The following is a 24393-nucleotide window of genomic DNA, read 5'->3' as shown; positions in this document are numbered from 1 at the left end:
TTTGGCCATAAGGCCTATCAGAGTCTGATATGGAGCAGGGGACTAAAAAATGTTGGTTAAAATGAACTAAAATGAATCATTTCAAATAAGTAGTATCGTTTTAAATAAGTATGCAAAACGAAACACAATACCTTACACACAATAGGACTCCAACAAATATCTGAAGTAATAATTGTCTACAGTCCCCTCACTTGCACCCCTAGTAGTATACAGGAATAAAGTTACCTTTAACTCATCAAACAGTCCCTGTTTCCCACTCAACCCAGGGTATAGGTGTCAGAACACATGATCCATTTTACTGCAAAGTGGTAAATAATGGTTTGTTTTACATGAGTGTTTACAATTCTCATGAAGATCTGGCAACAAAAGACAGTTCTTCAAGGGTTTACTTTGATCATGACATTGACAATTCATTTAATACTGCATACAATAGTAGTATAATTAATGCTTCCCTTTGCAAATAATGTCCTTATTGCATTAGCAAAGGGGAAGAGCTAACCTCAATACTTTTTAAAAATTGTTTTATAGATTTATACATACTAGAGTTCTATAGGGACTTTTTTCCTCCACAAAGGAAGAGAACAGGGTCTAGAAGAAACGTTCATCACTGAATTTTTAAATTACTTTTTATAGAAGAGCACAAATCCACGTAAAAAATTATCCTCATGAAATGTGCCACAATTTCTGAACACTGGTAGATTGTCTATATGTAATAATTAGAGTTGAATGAAAAGTACCTATATTCTATGAGATATGGATTAGTGAGTTCCCTATGAACCTAAAGTATTCATACAAAATGTTTTCAGAGGAGCGACTCTGTGTCAGTTGTTTAACTTCTCTGAGGACAAATCAAACCATCTGAGCAAGTAAGAAGTGGGTCATTCTCACTATAACAAGACTAGTCCCTTCTAATCACCATCCTAAATCCCCTTTCTTGTTTCTAACCAACTTCTAGAAAATGTAGTCTCAATCAGAGGTGAAGTCTCCAGTGTGCACAGGGGACTGGTTGTAGACAAATGAGTCCCAGAAGGCAGGGCTGTGACAAACTGCAGATGTGCAGCTCCACAAAGGCTCACTGCTCAGCTCCTGCCCCGAGGAGCCCCAAGGATCCTCACTCCTGGAGCACTTCACACCACCATCGCACAAGACACGGAGCCACTGACTCAGCCACAAAGGGGTCACAGGTTTGTCTGGCTGTGACACTTATATTTTCAGGAGCTGAGAATTTCAAGTATACAACTTCAATTTTCTCTCCTTATCCCAAAGGGTAAATTGTCATAAATCCTTGGGAAGACAGTACATTCTTGCTGAGGAAAAAATGTAACGGCTTGATGTTCTAAGAGTTGCGAAATGTAAGTACTAGAAGGACTCTAGAGAGCATCTGGACCAGCTCCCTCATTTTATAGACAAGAAAACTAAAGCCCACGAGAGTTAAATGACTTGCTCATGGGAGACACACCTGCACAGTGGCAAAGCCAGGACTAGAACTAGAGCCTCTTGGTATCTGTTTAACCACTGTCTGTTGATTTACATCATGTATCTTCCAAACCTCCTTACTCTTTTCTAGCCTTTCTTGATTTGGGAGTCTCCTGCTGATTTCAAATATCCATTTATTTATTTTTTCAACTGTGATCACTTTCGGACAGAAAAGCCAGCTTAAAGAGTTAACTTACAAGCTGCATTTGGGCAAATGGCATTAAATGATGAAGAGTTTCTAATGCTTTATTCATGTACTGACTAGCAAAGACATTTTATAAAATGACTACTACCTGGGATTACAAATGCAATACTTGTATACATTCTCCTATACTTGTTGGCTAGTGGTGGTTAATGCCTCTCCAAGTATTACCTACCACAAGAAGCTACAACTTCCTTACTTAAAAAGGCCCTTAATTACTGTGCTGGATTCTCTTTCTACAGACAATGTCCTGCAAACTATCAAGCTCATAATGGTTCTCTTCAGCAGTTTATTTCTTCCCTGAAATATCCTGTTGAAATCCATAATCATTTTGACAAAACCCACACAGAAAGCAAGCCAATAATTTCCCTGGCATTTGGTAAATGCGGCAGAAACCATCATAAAGCACCACAATGTAAAAATAATGATTTAAATGTATTAAGTGCTGGCTCTGAGCCAGCTCCTGTTGTAAGCACTTCACATGTATTAATTCATTTAATCTCCACAACAACCATACGAAGTGGGTACTTTTATCACTCCATCCTACAGATGAGCAAAACGAGGACCATAGAGTTTATACAATCTGCCAAGTTACACAGCTAGCAAGTTGCAGTGCCAGAACTGGACCCTGACAGTAAGGTTGCTAACCATGACACCTCACTACCTTAATGACACTTCAAGAGCCTCACTGAATGTAAAGGTGAAATCTCAAGCACTTTCCCTGGCCAAAACTACCATATGTAATCTTGGACTAGGGTAGAGGTAGCAAGACTTTGAAAACATGTGCTTCATCCCTTTCCCTCACTTCCCAAAATGATATCGTTTTAAAACAAAACAAAACAATTACAAATGAATGTGAAGAAGTTTCGAAGTCTCAAAAGAGAAATTCAACTTCCTTGCTGTCATGATTTGAGGTACAAAAGGGAACAGTATATTCAAGCTTGGAAAAGTTTTTTTTTCTTTCTTTCTTAAGAAAAATTTTTTAAAACCACTGTGAACTTCAGGAATCTTGAGCTAAGATGTAACTTAGATCAACATAATCCAAACTGTATTTTTAAAAGGAGGAAACTATCATCCAAACGTTAAATGGTTTGTCAAGGTAATAAGGTTTAATGGCAGATCTCCTAATTTCTGATTTGGGATACTTTTTACCTCCCTCATGCTTGCAATTAAAACACAGCTTGCAATGGGACAAAACTTCACATACCACCTAGCCAGTGTTTCAAAAGTCTATTTGTAAACCGATTGTGGGTTTCTATGAAAAACTACATTCCAAGTTTCCAGCCAGGCCCCAAAAGTCTGCATAGTACCCTGATAGCCTCATTTCAAATACACATTTTACCTAACTTTCATATACAGTATCATTTTTGTGTCAAATTCCACACCTGTTTTAAATTCAACCTGGAATACAGGACACCAATGTCTACAGGTTATGTACATGGCCTCAGACCACAAGCAGCTTCCTCTGCCTTGCCAAGTTGACAGACGTGGTGATGGCATAGTGTGTGTGTGTTGTGGCAGGATGGTGGGGGCAGTTTAGGGGCACAGATTAAGGAAGAGCAGTACTAACACCATTGAATATTTGCAACTCACCAAATTTATATTTAGTGGAGAGAAAACTATAGAAGTCAAACATGCCTCGGATGTCAAAGAAAGGTGCTTCCCCTGGCCCCCTTCCTCCCTACCCTACATTGTGAGTTCTGGATTTTGTGAGGACTGTATTATTCTATATCTAGCTACCTGGACTGGCACCCAACCAACCACCAGGCATTATTCCATTCAGGAAAAATGCTTTGCAATCACATGACTTACAATAACTCAGACACTTCTATATTTTAATTTATATATTTAGTAGTAATAATATCTCACAATACAATCCCTAACGACATTTTTTCAGCTGCAATTTTATATATGAGTCATAATAAACTATAATGTTATCAAGACTCTGAATAATAAAATGATCAGTGATATAGCCAACATTTATTGGTATATCAAATAAATCTGAATTATGAAAAGGAAAAAACAACAGGTCAATGATGAAGAAAATGTCTGCAACATTCCTGAGTTTAACTGAAGATTACCATCATGTAACATCCCCAATTTAGTAATGGTAACATAGCACACTAAATTAAGATAATTCCACTGAATTATTAAAGTGACAATGTAAGAAATATTTGAATGTTGTGCAGCTTCTGAACTGAAACCAGCAAGTACACTCTTGGCAACTCAGGGCCTGATTACCTTACCCTGAAATAACCCTGTTATTTCTTATCACCGAGCATCGAACTGACCTGCTGACTGCTATCATCACTTCCATTGATGTAAGAAAGAAAGCTTACATCCATGTATCTTAAAAGTTTTCCTTCTTTTCTCTATTTGCAGTTGTCTGTAGTACTGTCTGGCTGTGAAACAGTTATTTAATTCTCCAAACATACCTAGTCCACTGGTGTTATATTTCAGATTCTTCTTCCCCTTTAGTGCAGGATGGGCACTACAGAATCATTTCACACATTGAAGGAGTACTTATCTCCCTGTACACTTGAAGGCGTGAAGGCAAACTTCCCAAACTGACGTGCAATTCCATAGGCATTTATGCCCTAAAATAACCCTATAATAACCTCTATTTTACCTTCCATTTAAGAATGAAGATATGATGTTCATTTTAGAATTAAGCAAGGTAGGGAATTACTGCTCAATTGAAATAGAAAAAAAACACATTCGATTACAGAGTATTCTTGAAATACCTTAATATTTCAAAAGAGTCAGGTAAGAGGCTAGACTTACCTGATGGTTGGCATCATCCAGGGTATGAATATTATTTAAATTGATCCCTGAGTAACAGCATGGAAATTACTCAGGTCAAAAATTGGCAATAATTGCATCTTTAAAAATTAAAGTGAGTTTCAAATTTTTACATTAAATTTACTTTGCCTATTTACAAGAAAAGGAAGAAAACTGCGATTCTGATTTAAACCTAATCCAAATACTCAAGGTCATACAAGTGCTAAAGTTTTTATTAAACTGAATTTGGTAGTAGTTTCTTTAAATTCATATTATGTCAGAACTAGTCACAAAATTCTATTTGATTTATTCAGCTTATAAATGCGTTATTGTTGCAATAAAGTATGTAATTTTACTTTCTGGTTGAATACTAGCTGCCCCTAGTTTCTTCTTCCCTTGTTTTCCATCAATACTCTCTGCTCCCTTACCTCCCTCCAAAAACAATACAGGCAAAAATTAAAATAACTGGATACTTCACTTCTCCAACTTAGACTCTTCAGTATAATATATAAGACGCCAGATGCAGCACCCTCTCCTTACATAATAGTAGGGGGTGGGGAGGGAATGTACTTTGGTCAAAATATGATTTCGGTTATTTTCAATTGTGTAGGATCACTAGTTGAAAAACTTCCTCTCTTCAAATATCTGTAACAAATGAAAGCATTTCTAACCGAAAGGTTACCTTTACCTGAAGCAGGCAAAACTATTTGCACAGCCAATTGTGTGTGTGTGTGTGTGTGTGTGTGTGCGTGTGTGAGATCCATACATCTGAACAGGGTTTTCAATTTCTAATGTGGCAGGGAAACTAAATTTGCTTTTACTTCCTCATCTTGACATCAAGTCAAATAAGCACGGGTTAAGCATGGGTTAAACTCTGCTGTAATATGATATTGTTACATAATAAAAGTTTCCTTTTAGCATTTACAAACACCTCCCAATATCCTTCATAGTGTTACTGGACACAAATTAAACCTCTAAATTAGAAGATTCACTGATTATGCACACAGCTGAAAAACAACGTAGCAACCAAAAGATAAACCTTTCTGAGTGCAAAATATTTTTTTTCTATTTTTTTTTCCTTTCTGTTGAGTCCTTTCCTTAACTAAAGGCTCCTATCTGACAGTTTTCGATGTCCTTGATCTACACAAAGTAGGTGTTGGAAGAAAGCTGATTGGTCAGACAACTGACTTATTATTTTACTGAATCTGACATAAAATAACCAGGTGCAAAGAGGTTTATCACAAATGCAACCTTCCAAGCAAATTGTGTCAAATAAAAACACACATACGATGCTTTTCAACATCCGGAAACACTTATTTCAGATATTAGTTGTTCTCGTTTTCATGTTGCCATTTTCCATAACTGTTTTACAGGCATCAAAACGAAGATACTCTCACAGCAATATACTGCATTCAAGAAGACAAGCATTCTTCTAGTTTCTCTTTTAAAATAAAAAGAATCTAAGCTCAATTCTCGCGAACCATTTTCTGTCAAAATTTTGCTCTCCCGTATTAAGGAAAACAAAATTTGACCAAAAATGCATACTGACCATCATTGATTTTACACGTAAATAATTACCGTTCTTTAAAAGTTGTAGGGCAGCATTTTTTTTTTCAGTCAAACTCAGTAACAAAGAACTGAGACCTCCACTAATAAATAACATCTTGAAATATACATGACTGTGGTGTCCCCGTGTCAGTTCAATGGTAACTGACACGCCCCGAATTTAACTGTACCAGACAGTTCTATCTGTCCCATCGCTGACCAAACAGTGCTTCTCTGTTTCTATTCATTATGTATTATACGAGGTCTAAACACAGCCCAGTATGACGAGGGAAAAAATTACACTTCTTCGGATACCAAAGTGATGCATTCAAGATCTCTCTTGCAGTACATGCCCGTCCATAAGCACTAACAGGCATTTTTTGGATAGAGCTAAAATATGTTGGCCCCAAGCTCATTACTCTAAGCACCTTCAGGTCCCCTGTTCCTGCTGGTTTTCAGAAAACCCTGGTAAAAACCAGGCACTATCCAAACCTTGCACACCAAACTTGCAAACAGCCTTGTGCAATGATCAATAACCTTGGCTACAGAGTCATCGGCCCCAAATTCACGGTCCTGAAGACCAATGCAGCAAAAACCCAGACGAAATGCTAGCTGGAGCCCCAAAGAATTACCGCGCTTCCCCTCTGCCGCATGGAGGGAAGCAATGGGAGAAGAGGAGAGGAATGAGGCTCACCAGCTCCGAAGATGCTCCGGTGACCTCTGGCTGCGCGGCGAGAGCTGGGGAGGGAAGGCGCTAGTGCAGCCGCGGCGGGCTGTGTGGACTCTGCCCCTGGTGCATTCCTCGCATTCCTGCACAATCTGTCGCCAGCCCAGGAGCCGGCAGCGCGCGTCCCCCGCTGTACACACACACCTGACTACCGCTGCGCCCCGAGCGGCCACGGCCGCCGCGGCGCCTCCACTGCCCGCGCTCGCGGTGTGTCGCACTCAGCCAACACGCAGCCAAATCCCGGCCCCGCCGCTCGCTCTGCGGGTGGCGGTCCAGGGGAGAGGGCCGGCAGCCTCAGCAGCCGGTGGGGGGGATACCAGATCCGCCAGGGAGGTGCCGCAGCTCCGCTTCAACTCCTGGCAGGGAGAGGAGGAAGCGGCGGCGCAGGAGGGCAGCGGCGAGGCTCCGGGCTGGGAAGCTGGGAGGGGTGGAGCGTGAGGATCTGCGGCCAGTAGAGAGGGGCGCACTGGGCAGAGGGGGTGGGCAGGACCGGCAAGGAGTGCAGGACTTCGCGGACAAACGCAAGAACGCGCGAGCAGCAGGGGCGTGGGAAGACGGGGAGGGGGCCAAGGTGCAGGATCTAGGGCTGGAACGACAGCCAGCCAGCCCCGAGGGCTGAGGAGGGCGGGCGTCCTGTGGTGTCGGGGGCGCAGGGGGGCGCGGGGCGGCAGGCAGCGGGGAAGCCGCCGCGAGGGCGTCCAGCAAGGCTCAGCGCGGCGCTCAAGTTCGGGGCTGGGGGCTCCTGATCCACACAGCCCAGCGTAGGCAGAGGTCGTGCGCGGCGCGTACGGGAGACCAGGGAGAGGAATCGCCGGGAAAAGCAAATGGAGGGTGAAACTTGTGCGCCTGCCGGGGGGAGGGGAGCAGCAGGCGAGTGCGGGCAGGAACACGAGGCGGGGCAGGAAAGTCGCGGCGGCCGCCAGGCGCTGGGGACCGGGCAGCGGGAGGGAGGCCCCCAGCCCCCGGTGCGCAGGTCCCGGCCCCGGCGCGTGTTCGGGGCGAGGGCCGAGGGTCTCGTGGGCAGGAGTCTCCGCACCCTCCCGCGAGCCCACACACTTACTTTCCAGCTTAGGCTGCGGCCGTCGTCGCTCCAGGGATCAGGGACATCGGCGCCGAGGGGTTGCCGCTGCGGCACCCGAAAAAATTAAAAAAGTGCCTCGGCCGCGCGGCTGCCCGCCCCTCCCTCCCCCACCCGCCCCCTCCCCCGGAGCGGCTCTCCCACCACCCCCGGCGGCGGCGGTGGCCAACTTGCCCCCTCTACCCCTTGCCCATGGTGCCGCCTCCGCGGCCGGCGTCGACGCGGACTCAGCCCCGGAGCCCCCTCTACTGCCCAGAGGCCGCCGCCGCCGCCCGCCCGGCCGCCAGCCCTCCCGCGCGGCCAGCCCCGGGCTCCCGGGAACGTCAGCACGCCGCCGTCCCCGGGCCAGCTCCCGCCACCCTATTGGCGGGAAGGAGAGGGCTGGCCCTCCCCATTGGCCCGGCCCTCATATTGAACGGGCCAATGGGAGCTGCGGTTTCAGGTCGCCATAGAGACCGATGCCGTTCAGCGCAAGAGGGCCTGGAGAAGGTGGGTGTGAGGCTGAAGGTGTCTCAGGTCTCGGGCGCGGGAGGGGGTGGCGGAGAGGACAGGGAGATTCCCCAGCGCTGGCTCTGAAATCTGGGGCAGGTTTTCCTTTGCCTTACTGCCAACCCGAACTGTGCCTGGTAGGGTTTGTCCCTGGCATCAAAGGTAGGAACAGCTGAGCCCTTAGACGTACCCCTGACGGTGAGAGCCCAGGAATGGGCGTTTCACTTTTCCTGCGTTTGGGGAGTCCCTGAGGCTATGCCCTTTGACCTTTGACATGTGTGCAGCTTCTGCTTCTCCAGGTGAGTCTGCACCCCATCCCTTCCATCGCTGCTTCCTCCTGACGTCACTGAGCCACCTAAATCCTACTTACGCTGTTCTCCCCAGCCACTCCCCCTTCCCTGAGGTGGATCTTGCCTCAACGTTTTGGGTCTTCAAACTTATAACCCTTCTCAAAGAAGACTCAAAGAGGATTTCCTTTGAGGTTATTTTGGTAAGGAAACAAGGTGGCGGATTGTATGATAGATGCCAAAACGTCAACACATGAGCTAGCCTGTTCCCTGATTCTCAAAGCAAACCTCTAATCTCCCTGTGGGCAGATATTTATTAAACACATCTGTGTGTACATCCTGCACGATGAGCTTGACAGGTGCATGTTCTTTCGCTTGAGAGGTTACAGGCTTGATAAAGATAGAGGAAATAGAAACGGTCCTTCACGCCTTCCGATGATTTCACAAAAGAGTAAGGGAAATGGATTACAGTTGATGGATTTTGTTTTCTATTTTCCAGTATCTCTTTAAATTTGATATGGAAATAACCTGAGGCATGAAATCAGTACACACAAAAATCTTGAGCTTTAATAATGTCTTCTGCTTTCATTTAAAATCATTTTGTGCTAGTTTGTCAATACTAATTGTTTTGTCAATATATTTTGTATTTAGATATCACCTTCTTAAAGTGAGATTTCATGAACATATAAGGCTTTAAAACATGATATTGCTCTAGCTTATAGCCACTGATATTCTTACATTCTTTCTTTTGGTGATTTTACTTTTTTTAGACTAATCTCTTTAGTAAGGAGACTATGTTTATGTTACTGCCCCTCAAATTGGAGGGACCATATTGTGTGAAAAAGCTGATAGGATTTTGGAAATTACAAATATTTTGTTGAGAGAAACAGATTAATGTGTGTGCAAGCTGCATATGTCTCAGTATTCTGATTTTTAAGTTGGGTGATACGCTTTGCTACCGGTTTTTATGTTACTATATTTGAAGATTACAAAGATGTAACCTAAGAAATGTTAATATGGTGCCTTGATTGGGGGGGAAAAAAAAAAAAACCTCTCCACATTTGTAGTAAAAAACAGGTGAACATGTGAATGTTCCCCCTAAATATTTTCAGAATTGGGAAGGGATCTGCAGGGGCCAGGAAGTGCTGTGCCATGGCTGGCCATAATGGAAATAGGCTGTTTTAAACTTCTTCTGGCTTTTTAGTATGTGTTTTTGTTTATAGAATAGAAAAAGTAAACCACAAATTGTTGTATAAGACACATGTTCAATGAAAAGATACCAATGATTTTGCTTTTTTTAAAAAAAAAATTTGAATAACATCAAATGAATGGAAGATGTGTCTAATGGGAAGAAAAAATGGGTCTTTCCTTTTCTCTTGCCTTAGGCTAGCATAGAAAGAAGAAAAAAAAGCTTATTATTACTCCAATAATCTTTTTGTATGTGTGTTTTTTCTCTGATGACTATTTTGATATTGTAGATTTTGTGTTTGTCGTAATTAAAATGTTTCTAAAATCCACCATGAATAATGTCCTCTGAAATAAGTTGCCACTAAACATTTTTTTATTTTTTATTTAGTTGAAAGGTTTCTTTTGAACTTGCTCTTGCGCTACTAAGGATTGCTATATAGTGTTAAAGAATCACTTCATTCCACTCAAAGTTCATGCTATTCAGACTTGGCTGTGTCTTCACTGATTCTCAATTCCTTTCCTCATCAGGAGGATGATTATCTGGAACTTATCCAAGAACATTATCCAGGCCACTTCCAAACCTGTCCTATGTCTGCTTTCCTCAAGCCCCCACTTTACGTGGTTTTCCTCCACTTCTGCAAATGATCTTGCCTCGTACTCTACTGAAGGATCCACCATGAGGTTCCTCAACTTAACTTTCCTAAAACCCAGTCCTAGTTTTCACACATCTGCACCTCCTTCAGTCATGGCTGAGAAAGGGTGTCCACATTTCTCTTCAAAGCTTATGCTCCACTTATGCTCCTAAACATGAGCCATCTTCTCTCTACCAGGATTTTGCTCTATTGATTATAATTTATCTCTTACATGATGTGTTACACCCTCTCCTCCAAAGATTTTTCCTAAGTCTTCCAAACATCTGGCTTTTGGTAAAACCACCTTCCTTCTACCCTACCACCATCTCTATCTACTGGCCTTTCTTTTCACCAAGAAACTGTCTGAAGGGAATTTCTTGAGGTTTCTACTTTGTCGCCAATGTTTTGGCCCTTGGATACAACAGAAATGATTTTGAAGATTTTGCTGTTTCTCCTCAAAATCCTAGCTTATTTTGCCAATTAAGTTCTCTCCTACAAAAATGTCCTTTGCCTCCAAGTTGCAATGGCCCAATTTCAGATTTCCAGTAAAGGAATGAAATCATTGTCGCCTAGCCTGAGGATCCACAGAAATGCAAATGACCAGCTTGAGAAGAGGATGATTTAAACTGCTAGCCTGGCCACCTTGGGAAAAGTGCTGGGAAGTAGGGATGGGCAGAGGGCCTGTGCTCAGGCTGATGCTGGGGCCCAGGGCAAGGTTAGAATATTAAGAGGTTTGGTGACTCCACCCTCAAGAACAAAAGTAAACAGCAGAAATTCGAACAACTTTTCAATTACCAGCTCAGAAAGAAGTCAACCTGAAACTTTTAAGATTATGAAAACTTTGTAACTTTCCAATGTTTATTATTTTCGTATTATCCCATAAAAATTAGTGGTAAATTCCCTAAGAAGCATAGCAGAGGCAGCAAGGAATAGGAGGAAGCAGGAACACTGAGTCTCTTGTCATATCTGGATGTCTATGGAGGAGTGGGGGAGGTAAAGATAAAATCTTCAAAAAGTACACCAATATGATAATTTTGGGGTTTTCTTTTTAAAGAGGAATGTTAAAACAGAGGTGGGTGGCAAAGGAGGGAAAGAGAGTGGTGGAATAAGCGGGTCCTGAGAAGGGTTGCTAGGGCTTAATAATAGTTCTGCTCAGGTGGCTATGGTGGTTTCAGGATTGGCTGAGCCCCATCCCATCCCCATCCTCTGAATATATTATGCAAATCCTCCCATGACTCTGCCTAATAATTACCTGTAAAAACTTTCTGAAAGTTTCCTGGCCCTCCCCATTCTTGAGAGGGTGAGTTCTTTCTTACTGTATTGTGACCCTTGATACTCTGTCCCATGTTGTGGTTATTTTTGTGTGAGCCTTTCCCCCTGACAGATAGGATCCACATCGTGGTCATGACTGTGTCCCTCACTGCCTTAAACTACTGAAACACCTCCCACACTAAGAAAAGCCAATATTTAGTAGTCCTTTGTTTAGTTCTTGGAAGAACTTGACTTTGAATAATAAAAAATTGGAATCAGGATGTTGGGAGAGAATCAGGAAAAGTTAGGATTAGCTGTTCAATGCGGAAAAATCAGATAAAGTATGATAGAGCAGAATAGAGGTTTTGAAACTCAGCTTTGCTAAGCAAGTTAAATAAGGGTTACTTTTTTTTGGTGTATGAAACTTCTAGGTTGTTCTGTCTCTTGGAAAACAGTGGGGTCATGAGATTTTAACAACTTCATAAAATCAGAATGGCATCAAACATCTGGTATGTGTAATCGTCATGCTTCCTAGTACGTATATCCACAGCCCTTGAAGGAGGCAGCCCTGCACACCTCATAACAATGCACCTGGCATGGCATCGGCCCCGGTGGAGACCTGACCCATGTAGCCAACCCATTGCCCCCTAACTGGTAATGATGCCAATCAGATTATTTCCCAGGGAATTTGAAATTGAGAGGACAAGTGAACCAGAGAGAGCACTGTCTTGGTCCTGATGTTTTCTGGGTTCCTATTGATGGGACAACAATATGCCTACCCCAGAATGTGCCATTTTGGCATAAGGAATATTTTGAGCTGAAAGCAATTGAGAAACAGCAGATGCAAGAAAAACTCTTTCCCTTCTGCTTTTCTGTCTAAAAGTAGGCCATTACTTTCTATTTGTAAAGTTGTCTCCCTCTCTACTACCAGGAAAGGATCTACTTGGAAATGACTCTTATTACTGGAGAGGACACTTATGCACATAACACACCTTAATAGACAACCCTTACTTAGATGTTTCCTAGCACCTTTCCATAACTTCCCGCCTCAACTCTGTTCTCCACAGGAAGCCCCATACCCCCTTTCCTTTGTGTAGCCTCTTCACACTTTATCACTTCTGTTAAGACGATATCGGCCAAATATTCTAATTGCCTCCTTGAGTCACATTTCTTTGTGAAGCTTTTGTGTACATATGTAATTAAATGTTTTTTCTCTTGTCAGTCTGTCTTTTATCAGTTTCATTCTCAGACATTGAACCTAGGAGGATAGAGGAAAAGTGTTTTTCCTTCCTTACACTATTCTCCTCATAAGGTCATACTTAAATAAACTTCATTTCCTTTTTGTTTTGTGAGATTTTTGTTTCCTGTGATCATCCCTACTCCATTCGTTTCCTTGTTTGCCTTTAGTGAGTCCCTGTTCCTTGCCATCCAAGGCTTCATTTACAAATTATGCAAATATTTTACAACGAAAGAAAACAGGTATTATGACTTGTTGAACTATGAAGAGTAACACCCTAAAGGTTTTTTTTAAATAAGCAAATAATAGAAAATGAATTATCTATCTAGAATCAAATTACTGCCAACCTGAGTTAGGCAAAAGAATTTTTTTTAGTGTGGTGTTTCTACCCCCTACTCTCCCATATCAAAGCCGTGTGTTCCTCAGTTCTCTGTTCTCATCCTTTCAAGTTGGAGATAAGAGAAGGACTTTGAGAAAATTAGTGATATAATTGTTTTTTCAGGGTTTCAATTATAGTGATATAATTGTTTTTTCAGAATCATTTTGCCACATCATTGGTATGGGAAGAAAATATTGAAACTTGTATTTCTATTATACATTTTAGGAATCAGGCTGGAAAATAATTTATTAGAGACATCAGTAGTTTTACAATGCAGAAGAAATAGATTCTGATGTTTAAGTTCCAGCAATTTAAAAATTTCTCAGGAGGAAAATCAAATGTCATCCAAAATTGCTACACTATTTTATTTAAAATACTGAATTATCAGCAAAAATTATGAGACCTGCATAAAAACAGGAAAGCATGACTGAAATTCAGGAAAATCATTAGCCATTAGATGCTCTAAATGGCCCCACTTGTTGGATTTAGTATACAACTAATTCAAAACAACTAGTATAAGTATGTTTTAAAACTTAAAGATGAAATGACTCAACAAATATGGACTGTAAATAGAGAAATATAAACTATGAAAAAGAAATGAAAAATTTTAGAGTTGAAAAATATAACAACAATTTAAAAATCTGCTGTATGGGTTCCATAGCAAATTTGTGATGGCAGAACAAGGAATCAGTGAACTTGAAGACAGACTAATAGAAAATATCCAACCTAAAGAATAGAAGAAAGACTGAAGAAAAATGAACAAAGCTTCTGGGACTTGTGGGACAGAATCAAAGTATACCAATTTATGCTGGGAGCCCCAGAAGGAAAGGAGGGATGGAAGGGTATAGAAAAAATATTTGAAGAAGCAATGTCCTAAAACTTCCCAAATCTGTTTAAAATCTTAATGCACGCATCAAAGACACTCAGCAAACACCAAGTAGAATAAACATAAAGAGAGGCACAACTAGATACATCTTAGCCTGCTGAAAGACAAAAACAAGAAAATTTTGAGGCAGCAAGAAAATAACAACTCATTTTACACAAGGGAATCACAGTAAAATTAACAGCTGACCTCTCATTAGAAACAAAAGATACTAGAGGGTGGTAAAAGGATATATTCAAAATGCTGAAAGAAAAAACCTGTCAATCAAGAATTCTATATGTAGCAAAACTGTTCTTCAAAATGAAGGTGACACTTACCATAAGTGGACCTGTGTTGGAAGTGTGCTAATTACTGACAGGTCCCATACAGCCAGCAGCTTTGTGCAAAACTCAAAGTAAAAGAAGGTTGTCAGACAGATGCAGGGCACCTGGCAAGTCACCCGTCATCTCCAGTTGGAAAGCAGCTCTTACTCAGTGCTAACACTGGGTCATCAAATGATCACCACAGTAGAGGGCTGTTGTAAAACGCTAGATCTGAAGTTCTTCTAAAATAAAACCTCAGAAAATATGACCTCATTATTTTCCTAACTTCAGAGCTCTTTTGTCTGCTTCATAGAGGTAGAAAGAAGCTTATTAGAGCAGTAGCGGAGAGAAAATCATTCAAAAAATATCTGCCCTCTCCTTCAGCCATAATGCCTGGCCCTTTATATCCCTGGGCCACTGTTTGTTGTTTTTGTTTTCTGCACATCTTTGGGGTTGGATCAGCACAGCAAGACAACAGTACCTACTAATACATCATCTTGTCAGGAACTTTCACATTTTTCTGTAGTTTAGTAAATTTTTAAAATACAAAAAAGATGAAGATGACAATATGTGCCAGAAAAAGCAATTGACAAGATCCAACACCGATTCATGGTAAAATGCTCAGCATACTAACAGTAGAAGGGAACTTCATCAGTGTGATAAAGTGCATCTGTGAATACCAACAGATAACAACGTGTTTATGGTGAAAGACTCCGTGCTTTCCTTCTGAGAATAAAGAATATGGCCATGCCACCTTGAACATACCTTATGTCTGATCTCAGAAAGTAGGGAGGGGCCAGGCATGGTGGCTCATGTCTATAATCCCAGCACTTTGGGAGGCCAAGGTGGGCAGATCACCTCAGGTCAGGAGTTCAAGACCAGCCTGGCCAACATGGCAAAATGCCATCTCTACTAAAGATACAAAAATTAGCTTGGCATGGTGGTGGGTGCCTATAGTGCCAGCTACTCAAGAGGCTGAGGTAGGGAGAATTGCTTGAACCTGGGAGGTGGGGCCTACAGTGAGCTGAGATCCTGCCACTGCACTCCAGCCTGGGTGACAGAGCGAAGACTCTGTCTCGGGAAAAAAAAAAAAAAAAAAAAGAAAAGAAACCAAGGAGGGCAAGAAGGGACAGAGCTCATTAGTACTTGAATGGGAGAATAAATAAGGATGTCCATTCTCAATTCTTTCAGTTAACATTTTACTGGAGATTCTAGCTAGTGTAACAAGGAAAGAAAAATAAATCAAAGGCATATTGATTGAAAAGGAAAAATTAAAGATATCTTTATTTACAGATTACTTGGTCTTATACATAAAAAATCCTACTAGGACCTAATAAATGAATTTAACAAGGTCACAAAATACAAGATCAATATATAGAAGTCAGTTATATTTTTATATGCTAGGAACTAGGAATCTGAAAATGAATTTTAAAAGACAGTTGCAGCTGGGCGCGGTGGCTCACGCCTGTAATCCCAGCACTTTGGGAGGCTGAGGTGGACGGATCAAGAGGTCAGAAGTTCGAGAGCAGCCTGGCCAACATGGTGAAACACTGTCTCTACTAAAAATACAAAAATTATTTGTGTGTGTGTGTGTGTGGTGTGGTGGCAGGCACCTGTAATCCCAGCTACTCAAGAGGCTGAGGCTGGAGAATAGCTTGAACCTGGGAGGCAGAGGTTGCAGTGAGCCAAGATTGTACCCCTGCACTCCAGCGTGGGTGACAGAGCAAGACTCCATATCGGAAAAAAAAGAAAAAAAACAACAACAAAAAAAACAGTTCCACTTATAATAACATGAGAAATAAGACAATATTTAAGAATAAATTTTAGAAAACAAGCATAAGACCTCTGATCTATAGATTAAATGTCATCTCTGTCAATATCTTAGCAAGCATTTTTATAGGAATTGAGAAGTCAATTTTAAAATGGAAATACAGGCCGGGTGCAGTGGCTCAAGCATGTAATCCCAGCACTTTGGGAGGCCGAGGGGGTGGATTGCTTGAGCTCAGGAGTTGAAGACCAGCCTGGGTAACATGGCAAAAACCCGTCTCTACCAAAAATACAAAAATAAGCCAGGCATGGTGGCTCACACCTATGGTCCCAGCTCCTCAAGAGCCTGAGGTAGGAGGATGGCTGGAGCCCAGGAAGTCAAGGCTGCAGTGAACTGTGATCACACCACTAAACTCCAGCCTGCATAACAGAATGAGACCCCATCTCAACAATAAATTAAAAAAAAAATAATAAAATGGAAATACATATCAAAAACAATCTTGTAAAAAAAGGTTAAGAGTTATTACAATACTAATTTCAAAACTTATAAAGCTATAATAATAGAATGTATGTAATATTGGCATAATGATAGACACTTAGATCAATGAAATAGAGGGTACAGAAATTAATATATTTACAATCAGTTGGTTTTCAGCAAAGATGACAAAGCAGAGCAATAGTGAAAGGGATACTTTTTTTAAAGAAATACTACTGGAATAATTGCATATTCATATGCAAAATACTGAACTTAATTTCTTACCTCACACCATGCAGAAAAAAATTAATATATATTACAGACCTACATGTAAGAGCTAAAATTATATCTAAAAACAGTAGAAAATCTCTGCAACCTTGCTTTTGGAAAGGTTTCTTAGATACAACACCAAAATTGTGATTCATTAAAGAAGAAATTGATAAATCACATTTTATAAAAATGAAAAGTTTTGCTCTCTAAAAGATACAAGTAAGAAAGTGAAAAGACAAATAGCAGCCTGTGAAAAAATTCCTAGGTCAAATATCTGATAAAGGGCTTGTATCTAGAATATATAAAGCATGCTAAATGTCAAAAATAAGATAAGCAACTCAATTAAAAATAAAATGTTTTAATAGAGATTTCACCGAAAAGGCATATGAATGATTAATAAGCACATGAAAAGATGTTCAACTATTAATCATTAGGGAAATGCAAATTATAACCACAATATGATACCAGTACACTACCAATAAAATGGATATAAGCCAAAAATTGACAATACACAGTGATGACAAAGATGTGAAAAAACTGCAACTCTCATAAATTGCTAAATGTGTAATGGTATACACACTTTTTGGAGTCATTTAGCAACTTCTTGAAAACATAAACATAGCCAGGCACAATGTTGCATGCATGTAGACCCAGCTACTCAGGTGGCTGAGGCAGGAGGATCCCTGGAGTTCAGGAGTTCTGGGCGATAGTGCATTATGCTGATCAGGTGTCTGTACCGTTATGCATCACTATGGTGACCTCCTAGGAGGAAGGGACCACCAGGTTGCCTCAGGAGAGGGGAAGCAGCTCAGGTGGGAAACAGCAGGTCAAAACTCCTGTGCTGATCAGTAGTGGGATTGCACCTATCAATAGCCACTGCTTGCCAGTCCAAGCAATGTAGAGAGGCCTAGTCTAAAAAAAAAGTTATATATGTAAATATAAACTTATACTGTATGACCCAGCAATCCTACTTCAATAGAAATAAATATGTATGTCCACAGAGACTTTTACATGAACGATAGTAATATTGTTAATAATAGCAAAACATTGGAAATAATCTAAATATTTATGAGCTGATGATTGACAAAACAAAACATGGCATACTTGAATACTATTCAGCTCTAAAAATAATGAACTACTAATACATGGCACAGTATGGATAAATCTCCAAAATATTATGCCAAGAGAAAAAAAGGCAGACAAGAGGCCTCATTTGTATGATACCATTTATATGAAACTCCCAAAAAGGGAAAAAATATAGAGATAGAAGACAGATCAGTGATTACCTTAGACTGGGATGGGAAGATTTAATACAAGTGACTGAATGTTTTCTGGTGATGTTAATGTCCTAAAAGTGGATGGTGGTAATGGCTATACAAAAATACGTTTATTAAAAATAATGCAGTTCTAATGGGTATATTTTTATGGAATGTAAATTAGACCCCAATAAAGCTATTATAAATTTAAAAATTTTGAATAATGACATAAGCACATCTTAGAACTCACTTATATGAAGACTTAATAAATTTGAAAACATTTTCTAACATGATTAAAAATATTCCTAATGGCATTTCAGTGGATCAGAACCCAGCTATTAAACATTAAAAAAAAAAAAAAAAAAAAAAACTTTGTGAGGAAAACTATTTGACCTCAGAGAAGCCAGAAATTCACTAGAGAAAAAGACTAAATTACAATCTTTGCATAATTGGTGGATGGAATTGTTTTTTTTTTTTTTTTTTTTTTTTTTGAGACAAGGTCTTGCCCTGTCAGAAAGCTAGAGTGCTGTGGTGTGACCATAGTTTACTGCAGCCTCAGACTCCTGGGGTCAAGCAGTCCTGCCTCAGCCTCCTGAGTATCTGGGACTACAGGCGTGTGCAACCATGCCTGGCTAATTTTTACATTGTAGGTTTTTTTGTAGAGATGGGGTCTCACTATGTTGCCCAGGCTGGTCTTAAACCCCTGGTCTCAAGTGATCCTCCCCTTTTGGCCTCCCAAAGTGTTGGGATTATAGGTGTAAGCCATAGCGCCCAGCCCACGAATTGAAATTTGAGCATCGTAATTGATTACATAGAGCCTATTTTGTACTTCTTCCATATTTTTTCCAGTGTCTATTTTAATGACTATATTCGTTAAAGCCAAGTATGGGGGTGAACTGCCCTTAGAGTTTGAATTCTTCTATGACCAACCATTAAACCAAGATTTTCAAGTAGTGAAGCACAGTCCATCACATAACTTTCACTAACATTTATTCGAATTGTCTATACTACATATGTCCACATTATATATCTTTTTTCTTGTACTCATAGATTTTCTATATTTGTACTTTATAATATACATAATTTAGAACACGATTACACTTAAAGAATTTAAAATAAGTAAATTTGGAAATATATCCTCAAAAGTGTTAGTAAGAGAGATGTGTGAGTGAGACCTCAAAGTTTTAGTAGAATATCTTTAGATAAAATGTTCATTATTTCTCTGCCATTTTTGTGTATTTTGTTGTCATTTTAGTTTTTTCTCTTCTGTCTACCCCAATTACTAGAAGTAAGTCTTCGAAAGACTATATTTTAATCTTGTTCTTTTGCGTTTTTCTTTGTCTTAAAGATCACTTATATTATTTAGCTCCAATGAATTTGAATCTCAGATACACTGATTATCAGAGACAGTGATCATTATTGTGATTCAAACTGAGAAAGGTCAATGAAATCTCCAGTGGTATTGAGAGGAGTAGCCTTCTTTGGACATTTCTAAATGATGTAAAAGTAGGACATAAATAACAAAAACACAATAGGGAGAAAGACAAGGAAATTCCTATAATGTAGAGAATTTGATAAAAGAAAAATATCTGCCCACACAGAATTAATTCATTTTTATGGTCCGTTGAAAACTTGATTTTTAAAATCATAGGCATTTAATGATTTACTGTTTGGCCTTGGAAAAGTCACTTATTTTTCCATTGTCTCTTTCCCACATCTATGAGAATGAGGTTTAATGTACTTCTGCATTTCTTACAACATTATTAACTTTTAAACTTAAAAAAAGTGTGAACTATGTAAGCTTCTGAACTTTTTGTATGAGTATGCTAGTGTTCCTATGCTAGTGTGCATAAACACAGAGGGCTTTAGTATGTAAGAGTTTATGTCAGGAAAGAACTTCTTATTTCTACTTTACATTAACTTTTTGCCCCCCCTTTCTATTTGTTAAGATTGGTAAAAATTTCTTTATTAACTAACATAATTTGTAATCCCATAGATACCATAATCACTAGTATTTTATCAACTTCTTGTAAATCTCATTTTTTTTTTTTTTTTTTTCCAAGACAGGGTCTTGCTCTGTCACCCAGGCTGCAGTGCAGTGGCAAGATCTCAGCTCCCTGCAGTCTAAACCTCCCCAGCTCAAGTGATCCTCTTGCCTCAGCCCTCCTGAGTGGCTGGGACCACAGGCATGTGCCACCATGCCTGGCAAATTTTGTTTTTTTTTATAGAGATGAGGTCTCCCTATGTTGCTCAGGCTGATCTTGAGCTCCTAGGCTCAAGCAATCCTCCTACCTCAGCCTCCCAAAGTGCTGGGATTACAGGCATGAGCCACTGCACCCAGCCTCTTCTCCCTTCTTTGAAACCACTAGAAATAATTTTCTTTAGGTGGTATGTCATAATCTCATTAGTCAAATACTTAAATTTAATATTTTAATCCAATGTTTTTTTCAGTTATGAGCTTTCTAAAATTATAGAATTTTAGGACTAGAAGAATCTTAGAGATTATAAATCAGTATTAATACTGGCCTAATAACTCTTAGCTTAAATCCCTTTCTATTCAACCTTTTGATTTCCCTTATAGAGAAGAAGAAATTAATAAGATTCAGTCATTTCACCATGTTTGCTGTATATATGTGTATATGCATGTGACTAAATTTTCCAACTTTAAAATAATGTAAATGTTGAAAATGTTATATGGATAAAATATTGGAAGAAAAAAAGTACAGTTATGCCAATAATTCTCCTCCTCACATTTAAAAATGACTACTTTATCTAACTACTACTTTACAATATTATTTGGCTATTGAGCAGGTGATAGCCTGAGGTATTGTGTATTTAACCTTTGATATGGGTACACTGTAATTTTTTATGTTCTTAAAATTGAATTGCAACCTATTGACTATGGCTTTTGTGTTTTAAAAGCTGATAAATTGTGTTTAATATAGGTGGTGGAAGAGCACTGAGCTTAAAGTCAGGAGGTGTGGGTGGCTTGTAGCCTTGCCTGTCCTGCCTGCTTCCTCAAGTCTTGGGCAGGGCATTCAGTCTTTATGGCCTGTGTTTACCCATCTATAAAATGACTCAGTTGGGCAGAAATATTTCCTGGCCTAGGTTAATTTGTGTATAAAATGGAATACTACATGGTCTCAGTCTATATTTTGATTTTTTTTTTATTTTGAAAGAAATTTCCCAAAAATGTTTATCACATTGCTATAGCTCTTGTCTATTTTCACCCCCTTGTTAGTTTTCAATTTTTCCAGAAGCTATGTTTGAATAGACTTTTCTCTTGCCTTCACTTTTTTCTTTTTCTTTTTTTCTTTTTTTCTTTTTTTTCTTTTTTTTTTTGAGACAGATTTGCTCTGTCCCCAGGTTGGAGTGCAGTGGCATCATCATGGCTGGCTGCAGCCTTGGTCTCCCAGGCTCAAGTGATCCTGCCACCTCAGCCTCCTAAGTAGCTGGGACCACAGGCACAGGCCACTACACTTGGCCATTTTTGTTATCATTATTGTTATTTGTAGAGATGAGGTCTCACTATATTGCCCAGGTTGGGATCAAACTTCTGGTCTCAAGAGATCCTCCCACCCCGCACTCCCAAAGTGCTGAGATTACAGGTGTAAGCCACTGTGCCTGGGTGACTCTTTTTTGTTTGTTTGTTTGAGATATGCCTTTCTGCTTTACTCCTACTTATATCTTGCCTTCCTGTCCCTAACTCTAGGACCTTACCCCTACCTTAACAAGGGAGCAGCTGTTTACTGGGGAAAAAAAAAACAAAAAACAAAAAAACCAGTGACTGATCTTCTTCCATGCCTGTCGAGGAACCACTAACTGTAGTCATCTCCCTTTACTGGAGAGAGGGTAGAATAAAAGCCTTTGCGGGCATTGGAGCCAGACTGCCTGGGTTTGCATCTGGTCTCTCCACTCAGCAGCTGAATGATCTTGAGTTTCTCCATTTGCAAAATGAGAAGAATAGTGTTACTCAAACATTGTTGTGAGTATTTAATGAGTTAAAAGAGCTAAGACTCTTAGGATAGTGTCTGGCACATAGTAATTGCTACTGACTCTCATAAAGTGGCAGTGACTTCAGCACAGGCTGGAAGAGAGGATAAAACTGAAGCAGGGGAACAACACTGGGTGTGTGGAATGCTGTGTTCTTACAGTTTCTGGGCCTTTTGCAATGGCACTCAATTCCTTGCTTCCTGCTCTTCTCCTGCTATCATCCTGGGATGTAAATGTTGAGCAAAAGCCTGATGAGAAGAGGAAGACTGGCATAATTTGTGGTTGATGTTCCTTTTATTTAATTTGAAAGAAAGGCTACCTATGGCAACTTTTTCTCCCAGTACATTTCCTGTTTGAAACATGATTTTTTATCTTCTACCATGCTTCTGAACTGGCATGCCATAATTATTATGCTCTAAGACCTTAAGATCTTAGAAAAAAGCCTAAGAATTGTCCTTTGGACAGGCCTATTTATAATATTATTCCATTTGAAAAGCAACACTGGAAAAACTGTTCTTAGCAAAGAATATTAATTGACAAAAACATTTCTTTGCTAAGAATCTGAGGGAAGCAATCTGTTCTTAGCTCTTTCAAACCACAAAATAGATTTAGCCTCTAATGAACAAAAGCCAATTATTTATTTTCAATACTACCTTTAAAAAGCCTTTGTTTTTTATAACAGAGCTCTTTTTCTATTCTCTATCAAAGCAAAAATTTTAAATACAGCAGGTCTTTTTATAAGAAAAAGGCAGCCAAATCCAATAACAGGATTCTAGTTTGAGTGTAAAACATACTTTCCACCTCAATATCTAAGTATGTGGATTTTTAAAATAAGAGGGTATTTATCCATTTTGATTAAGAAGTACCATTATGCCAAATGTTCTGTAGAGTGAGTATGACAAATATGTCATATGGAAAGAAGGCACATAAAAAGATTTTTGCTGGTAAAATGTTAAAATTCTATGGTAGTTAGAAAATTATAATATTGCACATTCTTGATGAACATGGAAGATATTAAAATTAAATCTGGATAAATTAATCACTATTTAACTTTTCCTCTTACTCTTCTAAGGTGGAAGTAAAATAATACTAAACAATGTTGACAAAAGGCCAATCAATTAGTATATGTACCTTTTCAGATCATAAATACTCTGTTTGAAGTTCAAAAAGAAATATGTCAACAAAAGAAAGAATTAAAATTCCTGAGCCATAGGATGTCACATAGCAAAGAATTTGGCCTTTTAATAAAACATCTTCAGCATATTTTTTATTTCAAATATGTTACTAAGAGGAAAACAATCATATTGCATGGTTATGTCAGAAATCAGTAGACCTTTCTCTATGTATAAGGCAACTACATTCTGTACTTTGTAAACTTTTAATTAGATACTTCTGATTTACTTTAAAATTTTTGGTGTGATATTTAGTTAGAAAATATTATTTTAAATACAATTCATTCAGAAGATATCTTGATTTTGTGTCTTGCATATTGTTCATTTAGGGTTCTATAGTTCATTTTGGTAAATTGACAGTCCTAGAAATAAAAATTCCATTTTTCCAAAGGCTCAGAAGAAGAGATGTTGAAATCTCTCTAGTTTGTCCAAACCTGGGACTGTAGTGTAATCCACTCACCCCAGTATTATAATAGTAGTGCAGATTCTCTTTCAAGATATCTTTCCCTAGAATTGCTGGTCTATTTGTTTATATAGCCTATACAGGGGGTAATTGTCATTGTCAAGTATGGTACTTTTTCTTTCTTTTTTCTTTCTTTTCTTTGAGACAGAGTCTAGCTCTGTTGCCCAGGCTGGAGTGCAGTGGCACAATCTTGGCTCACTGCAAACTCTGCCTCCTGGGTTCACACCATCCTCCTGCCTCAGCCTCCCGAGTAGCTGGGACTACAGGCGCCTGCCACCATGCCCGGCTAATTTTTTGTATTTTTAGTAGAGATGGAGTTTCACCGTGTTAGCCAGGATGGTCTCAGTCTCCTGACCTCGTGATCCACCTACCTTGGCCTCTGAAAGTGCTGGGATTACAGGCGTGAGCAACCGTGCCTGGCCTCTTTTTCCTTTTTTTAAGAGACAGGGTCTCACTGTGTCACCCAGGCTGAAGTGCTGTGTTGCTATAAACATTCTATTTTATTATTGATTATTTTTTAATCTTTAACTGTGCCTAATT

The 24393-nt window shown here is 39.6% G+C and overlaps 2 protein-coding genes across 14 annotated transcripts in view; one reads left to right on the top strand and one right to left on the bottom strand.

Moving 5' to 3' along the window:
- PKP4 (plakophilin 4) overlaps positions 1 to 8060 on the bottom strand; it is a 230325-nt gene extending 222265 nt beyond the window's left edge. For 6 of the 7 annotated variants that reach the window (XM_007965032.3, XM_007965034.3, XM_038002085.2 and 3 more), the window contains exon 1: positions 7792 to 8060. The gene's annotated coding sequence lies outside the window, so the exon portion shown is untranslated. Of the gene's footprint in view, positions 1 to 6698; positions 7150 to 7791 lie in introns of all 7 variants that reach the window. The other variant, XM_038002088.2, reaches the window with a different exon arrangement.
- A 193-nt stretch (positions 8061 to 8253) lies between these two features.
- CCDC148 (coiled-coil domain containing 148) overlaps positions 8254 to 24393 on the top strand; it is a 290253-nt gene continuing 274113 nt past the window's right edge. For 5 of the 7 annotated variants that reach the window (XM_073019713.1, XM_073019709.1, XM_073019711.1 and 2 more), the window contains exon 1: positions 8310 to 8597. Coding sequence is in view for 4 of the 7 variants with exons in the window: in XM_073019711.1 (XP_072875812.1) it covers positions 8573 to 8597 (25 nt within the window). In the remaining 3 variants the exon portion in view is untranslated. Of the gene's footprint in view, positions 8598 to 24393 lie in introns of all 7 variants that reach the window. The other 2 variants (XM_073019714.1, XM_073019708.1) reach the window with 2 other exon arrangements.

The sequence above is a fragment of the Chlorocebus sabaeus genome, chromosome 10 (genome assembly GCF_047675955.1).
Source record: "Chlorocebus sabaeus isolate Y175 chromosome 10, mChlSab1.0.hap1, whole genome shotgun sequence".
In the NCBI taxonomy this organism is placed as follows: domain Eukaryota; kingdom Metazoa; phylum Chordata; class Mammalia; order Primates; family Cercopithecidae; genus Chlorocebus; species Chlorocebus sabaeus.
The sequence above is the reverse complement of the archived record's forward strand: the minus strand, read 5'-3'. Positions and strand labels throughout refer to the sequence as shown.